Source organism: Diadema setosum, chromosome 10 (genome assembly GCF_964275005.1).
Source record: "Diadema setosum chromosome 10, eeDiaSeto1, whole genome shotgun sequence".
NCBI classification, from domain to species: Eukaryota; Metazoa; Echinodermata; class Echinoidea; order Diadematoida; family Diadematidae; genus Diadema; species Diadema setosum.
The window spans coordinates 8,008,906-8,024,679 of NC_092694.1; the positions used below are offsets into that span (position 1 = coordinate 8,008,906).

The following is a 15,774-nucleotide window of genomic DNA, read 5'->3' on the forward strand; positions in this document are numbered from 1 at the left end:
TTTACGAGTACCTGATAGGCAAACTAGCAAGCCCTTTGGAGCAAAGGTTGAACCGTCACGTAGGTGCTCTGCTTTGGAGAAAAACAAAACGCAAGAAGGGAAGTAAGAAGGCACACCAGCGACTACCAGTGAAAAGACTGATCAGTCGAATAGCGAAAGTGAGATCTAGGGAGGGGTGGAGTGGGGGGAATGTATAGGTAAAGAGGCAAGGAGTGGAATTAAATTTGCAGAACTTTGAAAAGCCAGTTACGAAATACATGCTCGTACCATGGAGCTATTTCAGGGCTCCATGCTCTTACTACCACGGGAAACAGTCCGCCACAGCTCAGAGCGAGAATGGAACTGAAATTTTTACTGTACTGCACAGCAGCACAGAACATACAAGCAACGGAATTGCCACACACTCACCATACTACAGTATACAGACAGGTAGCTTTCAATACGGAGACCCCAGCATTCCGTGCGCTCTGCTCAGCGATTGATCTCGCACGTCGAGCAAATCATGATGACGTCAGACTGCAAAATGCTCTGATTGGTCGGACTGACGGAGTACTCACGAAGGGCGTTCTAGTGCTCAATGACAGCCTCGGTATAATTTCGACCTGCCAGCTGACTGCTATTACATTCGCAAGCATTCTGTCACAGAGGATGTTCGAGAGTCAAATTCTCTGTTCACGAGTGATGCTACTCTGTCGGTGGGAATAAACCTCACAGAGATTGCCCCGTGCTATCCTTTGGATTCCTACTATCTAAATCTGACTGGATTTTTAAACTTCGTCTCCACGATGAGAACCGTGTCGGAATTGCTCAAGAGTGATCCCAAAACGGGACTGCCGCTCACCACGGCAAACGCTTTGCAGTCCGCCCTGTTCGGTAACGGATCCCTGATCACTGGCTCTGCCCTGACCGCCGGCATGGGGGTCTGGTCGGAGGGCGGCGTCGGTCAGCGGGTCGACAACGCGCCTGGTCTCCGTGGTCGAAAGGAGGCTCGAATCAGACGACCTATGAATGCCTTCATGGTATGGGCCAAGGACGAAAGGAAAAGACTAGCCGACCAGAATCCAGATCTCCACAATGCGGATCTTAGTAAACTACTCGGTAAGATTCTTCCACTTGTCACCATCAACCTCAATGTTTAAAGTCATGTATACTTACAAGTACAATGTACCGTATTCTGTATTTAAAGGGGACGGTCAGAGATCAAGCAAGCAAACTTTCTGAGATAGTGTAACTCCCTCGTCTAGCTAGCTAGGGATGGAAGGTAGTTACTTTTTTATTTTTATGTAGGTATTCCACACTCAATAAAAATCATTATTACTTCAGATTTGAAAATGAATTGTTCCGGTGAGCAATGTTCTCGTGGAAACTCTCCATGTCGCTCTCTCGCCCTCTCGTTCATAGTCAATTTCTGTACTTGTTGCCGTGCAAATTAAATCACTCGCCCGAAATCGGCACCTTTCTTGTGTATTCGGTGTTTTTTTTTTCCCTAGAATGCGATGATGGACTGGCTTGCCAACAACGTGGGCCCTCATTTTCCAACACGCATGTCTACGTACCCGAACTCCAGCTGCGGTTATCCCCCCGCGCGATCACGTTATTCCCCAGCGCTTATTCCACATGCTATCCCCCCTTACAAACAGGGGCCAGTATGACAGCTGATGCGTGCGCGTACCTGGTACGTGCATGGCAGTAACCTCGGGCGTAATTGCCTCAACTTCCCAAACCGCGGCGAGTTCCACGTCCGACGAAAGAGCAGTGGAGTGTTGGTACACGTGAGCGCTTGATAATTCAAATGCATAAATAAAATCTTGCACATTGCAGTTTCTCAACCGAAAACAGTTACCTCGGCAGGCAGACACGAACGACCCTGGGCAGGAATTCCCTCTTCTCTTGATAGCTTGTAGTTGTACTCCCCCTGCTCTATTTTGCTACCTTCTTTGGTTGGGTAAAGCCTGAAGGATCAATACGAGGAAACAAAAAAAAAAAAATCACGTTTGATTGTATCTTCATTCATTCATGCAACACAATCAATTGTATTTTTGATTTTTGCTAGCTGGATAATATGGCCGAAGTGTAGTGAAAATACAAAGCTGTCTCTCACGATATATGTTTTGAGGAGTGGAGGTTGGAAGGGTACTAAACACTCCTCAAGAAAACATCGCACCCACCTCCCTCATCTCAATTCTCATATAAACCGATAAGGCTACACCGAACGTGTGTTTGGGTCCTGGCTTTGATGCTAATGCAATTACATATTTAGACAGATAATTATTATCCGCAGCGGTCGCTGTGGTGAAATATGACTGTGCATTATTTAGCCATGAATAAACGGACGGTGAAAATTGTCAAGGTTGAGCGGAGGGACGGAATGAGTGAGTGAGCTAAGGAGGAGGGGAGAGAAAACCCCTCCCCCACACACAAACACACGAATCGGTGTTATCAAATTATTTTAGTGATATAAAAGCAAATAATTATATATAGGGCCTTTATATGACGGAGCATTTGCGCAAAAATATCCTTAAGAATTGCAACAAATATGAAAACAAAAAAGTAAAACCTGCTGGGACGAAAGAATCAAAGGTGGAACCTTCCGAACTTTTGCAGGAAACAAAAATAAAGAGACAACTGCACACGCACAAACACACGAACATACACACAAAATGATATGAATTCAAGATGAAAATTTTGAGCATTTTATGCCGAGAGTTAACCGTGGTATTGTACACCCGGTTGTGAAGACTGCAACAGAACGTTTGTACTATACGGTTTGTTTGTTGTTGTCTTAGATTTTTAGAATGAAAAAAAAAAAACATGTTGCGGGAAACTCAGCTGCAACAATGCTTTCCCCTTGAGCGGTGAAATGGGTGGGGACTGATGGCACAAGCAACACGTTAAATGGAGTCAACTCCAGGATGAGGAGCCGCGGGGATGGGAGGGGGGGGGGGGAGATGCTGCCGATACCCTGGAAAGGTGAGAGGGTAGATGGGGGAGGGGGGGGGGGGGAAGGCAAACAAAAACCATGGCAACTTCGGCTCAGACCGTAGAGTAGTCGGCTCGAGGACAAAACACGTGTGGCTGCATCTGCGAGGCAGCGTGGCATCCGTATAGGATTAAGTTCTGTAAGAACAGATCAGGAAAGTGGGACAGATCACAGTTGTACGTAGAAGAGAGAAAGAAACTAAAACCACCTGACTATTTTACTCTTCGGCTATCATTTGGTGTTGCTTCTTTTCCCCTTCTTTACATTATTAATGTTCATATGTTTAACCCCCACTCCTCCCCTCTTGTACTACGCCGTTCCAACTTTCCCCCCCTTCACAGATTCGTCACCTCCATTGCTGATAAGATTATTTGTGTGTATGTGTGTGAGAGTGTGTGTAATTTCTTTCCCTGACTGGCATGGAAGCAAAACTGTGCCTTCTCTATCCAAGAATTTGCGTTCTATTTTGGAGCACTCGGGTACCCGTTTTATTTGATGTGCATGGCACATTGCCCTTATTCAAACAGTCAGTTACCAAGCTCAAAGCCATAAAACGCGGCGTGGAGGTCACTGTGATAATTGGCGTGATTCTATCAATGCTTCTCTACCCCCCCCCCCTCTCCTCTCTGGTTTCCCCTAGTCCTGTAATACACGTTCGCAATGTGGAGGCTGCTATGGGCCACTGCCAAAATATTGTCAAACGAAAAGAAGGAAAAGAAGGATGTAACAGGAAGGGCGCCCTCAAGGAGAAGTTTTTCAACCGTCGGAAACCCGCCGAATAAACTTTAAAGGAAAAAAAAGAAGAAACAACAGCTAGAGATTTGTGGCTATCGTAGAAGGCTCCACAACTGAACACCGCCCCCATTCGCCATTGCAGGAGATCATTGGGTAGGGAACAGTTTGATGACCTCTACATACCATGTGTGTGTGAACAACTCGCTCAAAATCCCCGCTTTTTCACGAAAATTAAAGAAGACAAAAGGAGACGGAAGGAAAATCTTGACATCCCTAACAAATCTTATTAACCGACCTAATTCCAAAAAGAAAAGAAAAGAAAAGAAACCCACGTAATCATCACCCTATCTCTTTTACCTAAGAGGTTAGATTTTGCTTGCATAAACGTTATCGATTACACAGTCATATAAATCAATGATTACACAGTCATATAAATCAATGTGCACAGATTGTCTCGAAAAAAAAAAGAAAAAAAAGGATTGGTTGAGGATTCCCAACTCTCATCCGTCACGTGTGTGGTCGAAACAAGCGTGGCCTTTTCCCCGTCTCTGCTTCCTCTCAAACTTTTCATGAGTAAAGAAAATGATTTCCACATCATCATGTCCAACTGCTATATTTGTGAGCATTTCTTTTCTTTTTTTATACTCGAAAATGAAATGCTTCAATTCGTGGGATTTCTAGTCCAGACACGTTGAACTTCCTGCGTCGCGGAAATGAAAGGTTATCAAATGATCAGGGCGAGGGGTCTCCTACTGCACTACCCAGTACATAGTCAAACCATGGAGCCATAATACCTATTAGCTCCGTGGTCAAACGAACGTGGTACTCTTTTAAGTTTCAATGGAAACAGAAAGAATCAAGAGAACGACAAATCACAGAATGCGAGGACAAAACAACGCATTAGCTTTTATTTAATCAGTACTCGTCTACCAGTATCTCTATTCAAGTGCGGACACATGGTTTCAAAAAAATTCTAGAGCAATGTTACCTATATTCGCCACTTAATCAGTGGTATGATTCCATTAGGTACCATGATTTCATGCTGCGCGTTTCTTTCTCGGAACGCGTCAACTTGTGATTGATTGATAACCTGCGATGCTTGATGAGGTCTATGGTAGAGATAGCTTTGAGGTGCGATCAGGGACATCCCTGGTCGTACTTCACTGCGGTATGGGCAGCCTCAATAAACAGCCGTTATTGAACAACCAACGGATTGCACACCTGCGAAGAAAGCAACACTGATAGTCTCCATACACAGACCCATTATTAGAGTCAGTTGGGAACTTGCTTTATTTGTTTTCTTTTTCTGCTTCTAGTTTTAAGGGGAGGTGATTCATAGACGCTTTTGTTTCATTGAAAATTACAAAGCCCTCTTTGCTATACTTCTTGTACTGTCGATATACAAACACGCATGTAAGCCTAGATAGGGAGTAATTAGCTATCGTGTAGCTAACGTTGATTTGTTTGTGAATGAACCAGGTTACAAGCATACTAAACCTCAAAAGCAGAGAGGTGGACTCTCTTTCCACCTCCCTGCTCAAAGTCGATGAATTGATTGTGCTGAGGAAGAGGTGGTGATGGGGAAGGGGGCGTGGGGAGGGGGGAGGAACGGAGAAATCCGAAACGAATCTCAGCTGATGGGGCTCAGGGGGTTAAGTAATCCTAACAAACACGGTCCGTAAACTCCCCCATTTCAAGTTTCACTGATCTACCCACTTTGCGCGACATCATGCTTTCCGCGTTGGATCGAATCCGTGGAAATCCTTCCGTTTTTTGGGATGAGTCATACGGTGCTAGGTTAGCGTTCAGGACGTGGGCGAGAAAGGGGCTTCCAAGTACTGAGCGGTGATCGAGGCAAGCCTCGTAAACACGATTGTTTACCAATCTTCCCTATACATCAGCGCTACAGCTGAGTTCTCTCTTCGACTCTCTTCCTCACTCTCATCCTCTCCCTCTCTCTCTCTCCATCTCTCCCCCTCTTTCAGCGTCAACCACTCACTGCCCGCGTGTATCCTTGTTTAGTACATAATCTTGTATGGGGTATTAAAAGAGTGTGTGCGAGTGTGTATGAAGGGGTTGTTCTGAGCAAGCTCTGGGCAAATACTGTGTAATAGAAAGTGCCTCACTGGGTTTGCGTGCGAACTTCCCGCAACGGGCAGCTATCGTCTCGATGGTGGCGCTGTGGTAGCTCATGTGTGTAGCCGAGCGCCGTGTACCGTAATGCAATGCTCTGAACTGAACCAGTCCATCACGCCTCTTCTATATCTTTCACTTCGCCCTAGTTTAGTTTTGTTTGTTCGATATCTTCCTTTTTTAAGACGACTTTTTTTAACCCTATAGGCACGAAGTACTCTCTTTTTTGTGCATATCAAAGGTTTATGTAATAATTAGAACGATGCAAAGTCTGATGATCGACAAAATAGTGATTTGTTAAGCGATACTTGTGCAGTATTACTATTAGGGTTTTATACACTGACCTCTATGTAACTATATGTATGGTTATATGCCGTCGATATGTTCTTTCTTGGAAATTGTACCAGGCAGCTCCAAAAGGAGGTCGTGTCGAGGATTTAATTGGCCATGCATGGGCGTGTTATATTCCCCACGTGTGAGTTCAAGGTCAAAACTACCATCGGTTCTCCCTGCCCCATGTAGTGAAAATACTTGACGCCACCATAGCATGTCAATCACTGTCAAGAACCAGTAATGGAGAATTTGGGGGTGGTGAGTGGGGAATCCTAATATTCCCTCCGTTGCACAATGAATAAAGGTGGTTTAGGAAGCTTTGACAAATGACCAATCCTGCTATATCTGCCGATAATTCGGTCCATTGCAGAAGGAACTATCTAATGGCGGAAGTGTACTGTTTATGTAGGGTAGGCCTGGTGGTAGTCTGTGCGCAAAGGGTTAGGAATGGCTGGCTCATGGCGGATTATGGACTCGCTCTGTCAAACGAGGGTGTTTGGTTGAAGAGAGTTGTGTTGCTTGCATTATTATGCTGGCCGTGAAGACACTGACACTGCTGTGGCAATGTTGGACAAAGACACCATTAGTCTACTTATTTCCCTCCTGTAGGTCTGTATCTCGAGGACAAACAACCAATACCCAACCACAAAAAATCCAAAACTGGTGATATCGAGAAGCAAAATCGCATTTTCGCCAGGAAATGATTATTGCGAGAGAAGAATCGAGAAAGATCCGGGACGGACGAATCCTTACTAGCCTTCCTGCACAAAACAGTTGAGTTCAGACTAAACAATCCGGTTAACAAGCGAACCGAGAGTAAGGCAGTTTTGTTTTGTTTTGTTTTTGTTTTATAATGTTGTCCCCATCCCCACCCCAACACGATCCGGTTTAGAATAAATCGGCGAAAGGGTTCTCTCTCTGCCAGCGTATCGGAAGCCATTAGACTAGAATGGAGTTATTTTGAGCGTTTGTTCTCACTCCTTGTGAGAAACACCAAACTTTGTGTGTGTGTGTGTTTGTGTATACAATTTCGATCAGTTCTCTGCCATTCTGCAGAGCGCTTACTATGTCAATGGGCTTTTGAAGAATACCATAGGCCTATAGGTTATCATGCTGCAACCAACGAGGGTCCATATATCTCCATTATCATTATTAACATTATTATTGGAGAACGGGGTCAAGAAACAGCGCAAATAGTCCAAAGGGTTGCACGCTTGGTCGTTCAAAGAAAAGGACATGAAACAGAATTGTTTATGTAATTGATTTAGATGACCGATGGATTCGCAGATCCGTAGTTGTTGTTGTTTTTTTTTTCATGTTTTCAATATTAACATAATCGTCATTTGTCTATTATTCCCCCCCCCCTTTTTGCGACCCCACCATCCCCGCCTCCAATCTGACAAGTGACCTCAGGTTGAAATGAACGCTGGCCCTGGTTTAAATGACGGGGTGTTTACCAGTAGACGCTTGAATGAACATGTTATTGTAAGCGTCCGTTATACTTGCTATCGTTTTCTGATGGTTGGGAGTATATTACCGTGGCACAGGTGAAAAGAAAAACAGAAGTGAAAAAAAAAAAAAAAAAAACCTGACACTGGCAGCATTAGGGGACAGGGCATGATTCCCAGTTAAATCAGTTTTGTTGTTTCTAAAAGCGTGTGGAAAATAATTTTCAATTTCCTTCAGGAGTAAGTTTTGGTTTGGGCTAGGGATTTTTTAAAATACTTTTCTTAATGTATAACATTACAGGCCTAAATGATAAAAGAATTGGGTTGTGCTTACTGGTGCCTTGTCATCAAACAAAAAAGCGGGTCTGTAGAAACAAGAAATGAATTGGTTATTATCAAAAGAAATCATAAACACACTAACTAGAATTCTCAATTAAAAAGAAAAAAAAAAGATCATGTGGCAGTCAGCCGGGGAAAATACTACACATCTTATTATTACTCCTAATAGACAATCACACAGACAATAACCTATAGTATAGATACCGTTTTCCGACAAATTGCAAACCTCACGAAGGTCGAAGTGATAACACTGGAATGATTGATCGTGTTCATTAGTTGTTATTGTAATGGAGAATCGTCAATCTCTACTTAGTCAAAAACGATAGAAGGATGTGATATTTGTGTGAAACATGCGAAAGAAAAGGAACGTTTGTGCTGTTTGTACGGTTTTGCATCGCCGTCCCACTGTGCAGTGATAAGCGTGTATTCTCTTCGGTAAATGAATCCTAATGCAATTATACCTAGTCACGCGTTCGCTCTCCCGCCGAGCCTCGGGGCGCCCACCTATCCAGGGTCTGTGGTGAAGGAGCGAGGCAACTATGCTGTCGAAACGGGTTCATTGTCCGTTGGCAACAGCTGTTCGCCACTGGGGAAGGGGATCTCCCTGATGATGTAATGAAAAGTAGGGGGGGGGGTGATTGTTAAACTAGTAGTAGTGCCGTGCGCACATCGTCGCCGTAATTATGCAAACGATCTCGCTTGTGTCGTCTTTGGCATACATCATCACAGAACATCTGCCACCTGCCGCCCTACACGACACTGCTGCTATGCGTAAATTTGTATTTCTTGCGTGAGACATTATATCCCCGTGTAAAATTTATCCCTTCTCCTCTCTTTCCCTCCCCATCTCCCTCTTTCTTCCTCAATCTCTCTCACAGGGATAACAAGCACTGCAGTGCACACACTCAACGGACCAACGAACCAAAATATGTGCACCTCTCACGTATCTTTATTCCACCGATTCCATAATATACTTTCGCAGGATCACAAAATCGGCTTAGATTCACGATTATAACCTGACATGAACGTACTGTTAGATGTGAATATATCTTTATTGATCATGACGAGCTTGTTCCACCCTTTACAACATGTCATCTCCGAGCTTTTCTTCACATTATTTCATCTCTTTTGATTACCTGATACTCTTTTAATAATCCAACACACGCCTGCAATACATTTTCCCTCAAACTATAGTAATGTTTCACTGAATGCTGAAACTTTTCATATGTTTAAATGATTACAGGTGAAGGCTAGCTGGCACAACAACCTACTTGTATGTTTTCGTATTTAACTCGTTAGGATGTGCACGCGTTAGTGAAATGCATCTGAATCAAAAGTCTCGGCAGATGTTGCTCGTTTGGCTCTAATATTTCCCTTTAAGTACCGGCCTTGTCCATTATATCTGCGTTTCTCAGAGAGACTGAGGGAGAGAGAGAGACAGAAAGAAAGAGAACGTGATCGCCGTTCGGGCGTTGAATCACGGAGCGTGGCGACTGCTCGTCCTGCCACCGTCGGCATGGTAACGACGCAGAAAGGCCATTGCCTAGCAACTAAAGCTTGAACTGACGGTTAGAATTTAACCGAATACTAATGTTTCCTATAAGTATTATTTCAGAACAAGAATGACCTCAAGATAAGCATGCTGCGGCAGATTCTAGTCACATAAAGCTCCGAGATGCGTGCCATGTATAATACGCACTAATTTAGGGAGGGGTGAGACTATGAGAGAAGACAATTCAAGAGTCCACATGAGCTGCATTCGTTTGCTGCTGCTTGGAAAACAGTCATAATGGCAATCGAGTGATTTAACTCTCATGTCGAGTCACATTTCATGTGCTCGCACTGTCTATTTTATCTAGAATGGATAAACGTAATTGTAATCGAACGCAGCGTACGCACCATGTCCTGATAGCGATTTGCGGGTATAAACACACGTTCAGTCTTCCATTCTTCGTGTATTTTTTCTTTCTCTCTTATACTAGTACCCGATGCCGCCGTCGCCATAATGGCATGATAGCGACGGCCTTGCATGCTGTTGGTAGACGTGCCATGCTATTTGGAATGTCATGAGTGTCGTTTCTAACGTCACTGACAGTATAAAGTGAACGTGCAGCATGTTTTAAAGAGATTCACCAGTGTATCGTAGTCAATTTGTGGAATGACAACAAGACAGTGTTAATGTGCATCCACGTGTTGCGCACGCGTTGTTGCCTCACCTGTGCACATAATTTTGGCGTGGAGAATAATCTTCCCACAAGGGCTCCCAAACGAACAAACAAACAAAAGAGCCATGATGTTTGTTTGCAAGAGTACACAGACCTCGAGGACAGTACTCTCTATGCCTCAAGGAGAGAAACGAGTTCATGGTCTTAGCGAGATAGGCAAACAAAAACAAAAAGACACAAAAAACCCGTATACCTGCAGATATAGTGAAAGGTCGGTGTGAGAATTATGGCAACATAAAAAGACATTAACGGAATAGATTTTGAATGTCGGTACCTTGGTTGACCGATCGTCAATGGGCAACTCCCGAAATGTGTCTTTGCCAAGTGATTATTTATGACGTCATCACGTTGTTAGTGTGTACTAGGACATGTACGCAGACACTGTATGTGTGTCTCTGAAGGCTTTGACACATTTTCTTGCACGAAGTGATAATCTTTGTTAACCTGCAGTGAAGTCACACGCCCATGAGGACTTCTTTCTCAAAGCAGATTTAGAATTCAACACATTATGATGTACTTAACACGCTGGTAACAATACTTGTACATTGTGTGTAGTCATTTGAAGTCAAAGTAATTCCCGACTCCCTTCTTTTTATGATCAGCTAAAGTGCATACAATCTATTTTTTTTTCTTTTTTTTTCTTTTTTGCATTTACACCAGTTTTCAATGACATTTCTCTTTGTTGTTTTCTCTTGGTCGCTGCAGGCAAAGCGTGGAGGAGTCTGACGCTGATGCAGAAGCAGCCATTTGTTGAGGAGGCAGAACGACTCCGCCTCAAGCACATGGCCGATCATCCCGACTACAAGTACAGACCCAGGCGCCGCAAGGGGAAGAAGAGGCAGGGACGCCAGCGTGAAGGAAGCAGCGGAGAGGCATCGAGCTCGTCTACTCCTTCCACCCCGTCCCCGACAACGCCTCAAGGGAATGGCCTCCCGTCCAGCGCCATGCCCACACCAGAGGGTTCTCCGCGGACATCGCCAACGCCCATGGACAACCTCAACGGCAACGTGCCGGGCGGACACATCGACAACGCCAAGTTCAAACTTCCGCCCTTCAACACGCTTTGCCACGACCCAATGTCCAGCAACACCCTCACAGGGTACAACAAATCGGACTCTGGCCATGTGATGGGCTTGCCCACACCGGAAATGTCACCCATCGACCACTCTGGGAATGTCTTCACTTTCCCGCCAACGTCAGATGCGATGGTTCACGAGCCGAATTCAGTCGCGTGTTCGTCAAACGTCTTCGCTCCGATCCAGAGCCCTCCGGACATGGTGATCAAGTCTGAGCCCGGGTTCGACTACCAGCAGTGCGGGGAAAACCCCGCTGATATGGACAAGCACTATGGCGTAAACAGCTCGCTGTCCGCCAGCTCAAATCTCAGGGCACTCGTCGCGTTGTCGCAAAACCAGTTCCAGCACCAGCAGAATATGCTCCAAACCCAACACCAGCAGACACAACCGCAGCACATACAAACGCACCTATACCAACAACCACAACAGCAGCAACCAATTCAAGCTGTCGACATGCAACAGCAGCAGCAACAACAACAGCAGCAACAGCAGCAGCAACAGAGCTTCGCTCAGCCGAACCCACGGTTCCCTCCCGCTCCTATGGGCGTGTATTCATCCCAGGGTGTGTGTGACGTCATGCAGAATGACGATCTGGGTTGTGTGAACTTCGATCAGTTGTGCGATGACGATCTGTTTGACTTGACCAGGGACGATTTCGACATGTATCTGTTTCCCGACAACATGCAGCAGTGCGACGGCAGCTACCTGGCTGCTCTGCAAGACGTATCAAACCCCAATAACTGTTTGTACTGAATTCCAACAACCATGGAAGGTCAGGCGAAGATCATTCGGAAAGCACTGTCACGAAAGTCACATTCGCCCCGAGGTCATTCCTCACACAGTGTTTTGAACGAACGTGTCCTCAGCATTGCATTGTCGATCTCCCGTTCTCTCCCTCTCTCTCTCGCTCCCTCTTTCTATCTCTCTCCACACAAGATTGATTACAGTACAGCACATGAGGCGGCAAACAGAGAGCGCGCTGATTGGTCGAAAGTTAGAACGCCCCTAACAACGACATGTCACTGCTGAAAGGAATGATCTCAATGTATCTGAAAAGTAAAAGATGTACTAGGCTGACTGACATCAGTTTCTGATCATGCTTTCGTTCGTCGTTAGGGAAAGAGAAATGAAGAAAATGAGCAAAATAAAACCAGATATCATGACGTCCAAATGGCGTCCAACTGACAAGGCAAATCAAAAGCGCGACCCAGGCATTTATCCTATTCTCTCTGAGTTAGACTTGAATGATTCAGAGGACAAAAGGCATTATTCGCTCACATGCATGGACTGACTCAATTTCTTTGTCTCTCTCTGTCTGTCTTTAAAGGAAAACTTCTAAGATATTACTATATGATATATTTTTTCAACTTCTCCTCATTACAGTTGTCACGGTTGATCAAGACGCAGTGATCGAAATATTATGGTATCTTGGTCCTTTGTTTTTGCTGTCCGATGATCCGTGCTCTTCACACGAAACATTAAGTTCCATTTTAGGGACAAAATATCGCAGTAATGTTTACTTGTACGCATGCATACCATGCCGTATTCGCTCCATTTCTTTTGCTTAAGTATTAGTATATACGTTTGTTATAATTCTGTGCTTCGCCAAACGAATTTGATGGGTTCATGAACTGCAGCGTGGATGAAGAAGTGAGGGTAAAGACAAATAAATAGGAAAAAGAGAGGCGTCCACCTAACACATAAAGGCAAAATGGAAAACAAAGAACTACTGTAGGTTGTGGGTTGTCTATTCCACTGCAGGAAAAAAAAGTGTGTGATCTGAATGTATTTTTATCTTAAAGTAGGGCCGCTATTACAGAGGCTCTCGGAATAGGCTGATTAAGCTGCACATTTTGTACAGTGTCAATGGTAGCATTTTAGAAAGCCGCTTGTGTTATATGTTTTGTTTTCTTATGCTGGTGGGACGCTTCGTAGGGTCAGATATTTCATTGCCATACATTTCATTAGTTAAACAAACGCGCGTGTTACCGTTTATTTGTCTACATTTAATATTTTTTCGTCGATATTACAAAGTGTACATCTTCTCAGGAAAGAACAATTAGATATCAATGGATTCCTATTCTTGCTTTCGAGGTGTCTACAATGCCAAAATGAAACGGCAGAGAGCGAAAAGGAATCATCTAATATTTCTTTCTTTCTTGTTCTTCCTTTGATTTGATTTTCTTTCAGTTGAATTGCTGGTATGACAAGTATCATTTTATTGTTACATCACTCTCGACAGCGATGAATAGAATTATATGATGTGAACTTTGAGTTACGTCTTTGTGATATCACCTGAAGAGGTATACCTTTTTTTCAGTGGTTTACTAAATTATATTGGAAAGGAAATTTGGGTCACAAAGCAATGCAAGGTTGTTGTCGCACGCGTACGGAATTGTGTCGCATTTCGATACCAATTACTCCACTCTCGCAAAACGTGGTTTCCGAAACGCCACGTGTACGACGATGCATTAAAATCTATAAGTTGTTTTTTTACGTGTTAGTGAAGATTAATGACTTTTTCCTGTTGTGTGTACATTAATTTCATATTTCATTGCATTGTCTGCCGAGGCCGTTAGCGTTCTTCATTGTACGATACACTGTGCGCAAGTAGGCCTATACATGCGACGCGGTTGGTCCATATTTCTTTGCATCTGTATATGTATAATGATTATTTTTTTTTAAATCATGCGCAAATATAATGTAGAAGTGCAAGAAATAAAACTATTGTTTTTCGTGTAATTATATCTGAACGATGAATGTCTCCGCCGTGGTTATTGCGTTTACGGCTAGCTCCATCAAAACGATTACAGCTTGAAGGCGTGATAAAAGTACTGGAAAAGTGAATGGCAGTGTACTGACGATGATAAGGAGCATGTCCTCATATGAATGCAATATAATTGGAAACAAAATGTTCAAATGCATGGTTGTGTCTTGGACAGGTGGTGAATTAGCGTACTAAGAGAGGATATGTTATATACAGTGTTGAAAATAGAAATCGGAAATTTTCGGTTCGTTTCATTTTTTTTTCTGTAATATGGACAAATTATGTGTGTGAAAGCAAAATACGCAACCACGGAATTATGTCTGCATTGGGATGATGATCGAAGAGCAGATGTCTGGTGTTGTATTTATTTGTTGTAAAGGGCGAAACGTTTGATCATGACTGTTGCTATGCGAACAAGGAGGGAAGTAATAACATTATCACATAGTGATGAAGATAGTGAATCTAACCTGTATTTTATACCGATTAACTTATTCCGTTCGACTTGTAATGTTTAGGAGTTGTAATGAAGAATTATTTAACACTGTGTGTAATCAAGTGGATTGCTTCCGGCTTTTTCTATCGTAACTAACAAAAAACTGATACAGAATGGGTAGCTCGTGATTGGGCCATGGAAGGGTGTCCCCTACTGATTTTCCGTCGTACGCTCCAAACAGTCAAGGACCAAAGTTTAAGGAAGTTCCAGATTACATATTATTTTCGATAAAAAAAGACGGGCATCTTTCCTTCAAGCAACTTAGATACAGCAAGTTTTCAATTCGGCCCTTAAGCACATTGCATCATCTGTTAACACTCTTTTCTGTATACGATTGTTCAGGTGCACATTTTGTCTGCAGGTACAGACGCTATAATGCTATCCACGATTTTAGGCAAAAAGGGGTTGGGACGCCGTTTTTCGTTTTATTCGTCTTGCACGCAAAAGAGGAGGGCTTAATTGTCTCGACGTACTCTAATGGTTGACATTAGTATCCCCATATAAGAACAGATGATACGTGTCGGGGTGGTTCATGTTCAAAACCTACAGTCTGTTACAATCTATCTCGGCACAATGATTACTCATCTTCAACTAAGTGTCACTGAAAGTCATGTCCTATTATTATACTGGAGGTGAGGTTGTGCGGGTCATTTACCTCCCGATAAAAACAGCGGAGCAATCAAAGTGTAGGATGTTATCATTACTGTGATCTTGAAGAACCGTGGATGGATTTCTTTTATCTATAAGATGTTGTATGATTGTGTACATTGATGGAAAGGGAAAAAAGAGATAACTGAATCTGTGAATTTTTTTTCTTTCTTTCACGAATAATAAATGTCATTTTTTCATCGATATGATTATCAAGAACACTAAATATCTTTCGAGCAATGTTTTTCTTCACACGTAATCGTTCTCTTGAAGTTGGGAATAATTTGTGTCTCTGTGTGTGTGTGTGCGTGTGTGTGTGTGTGTGTGAGAGAGAGAGATAGAGAAAGAAACGCTGTGGTACGAGATGAGGAAAAAAAAGAAGAAAAGAGACCCGAGATGAAAGAGAGAGAGAGAGAGGAAAAAAAAAGAATAATAATATGACAGGGAATCACCATTTTTTTTTTTACATCCAAGAAATAATAATCTACAGAAGATGATTTGATGGTTGCATAATTGTGACCCTACATCACAAAACCAACAAAAAGTCGCCAGACATGAATTTTTAGTTGAGGGCAGATTCTGAAAGAGCAGACTCTA

General features: G+C 43.3%; 1 protein-coding gene across 1 annotated transcript; it reads left to right on the forward strand.

Moving 5' to 3' along the window:
* The first annotated feature begins 659 nt into the window (after positions 1-659).
* On the forward strand, positions 660-15,391 carry LOC140233687 (uncharacterized). The gene is made up of 2 exons (XM_072313787.1): positions 660-1,098; positions 10,899-15,391. The coding sequence occupies exons 1-2, from the start codon at positions 786-788 to the stop codon at positions 12,020-12,022; spliced, it is 1,437 nt and encodes a 478-aa protein (XP_072169888.1). The 5' UTR covers positions 660-785; the 3' UTR covers positions 12,023-15,391.
* The last annotated feature ends 383 nt before the right edge of the window (positions 15,392-15,774 follow it).

Excerpts from the sequence above, each read along its gene's own strand:
- LOC140233687 (XM_072313787.1), top strand. The coding sequence starts at position 786 with ATGAGAACCGTGTCGGAATTGCTCAAGAGTGATCCCAAAACGGGACTG. Across the intron at positions 1,099-10,898 it reads GGATCTTAGTAAACTACTCG|GCAAAGCGTGGAGGAGTCTG; the intron begins GTAAGATTCTTC and ends TGGTCGCTGCAG.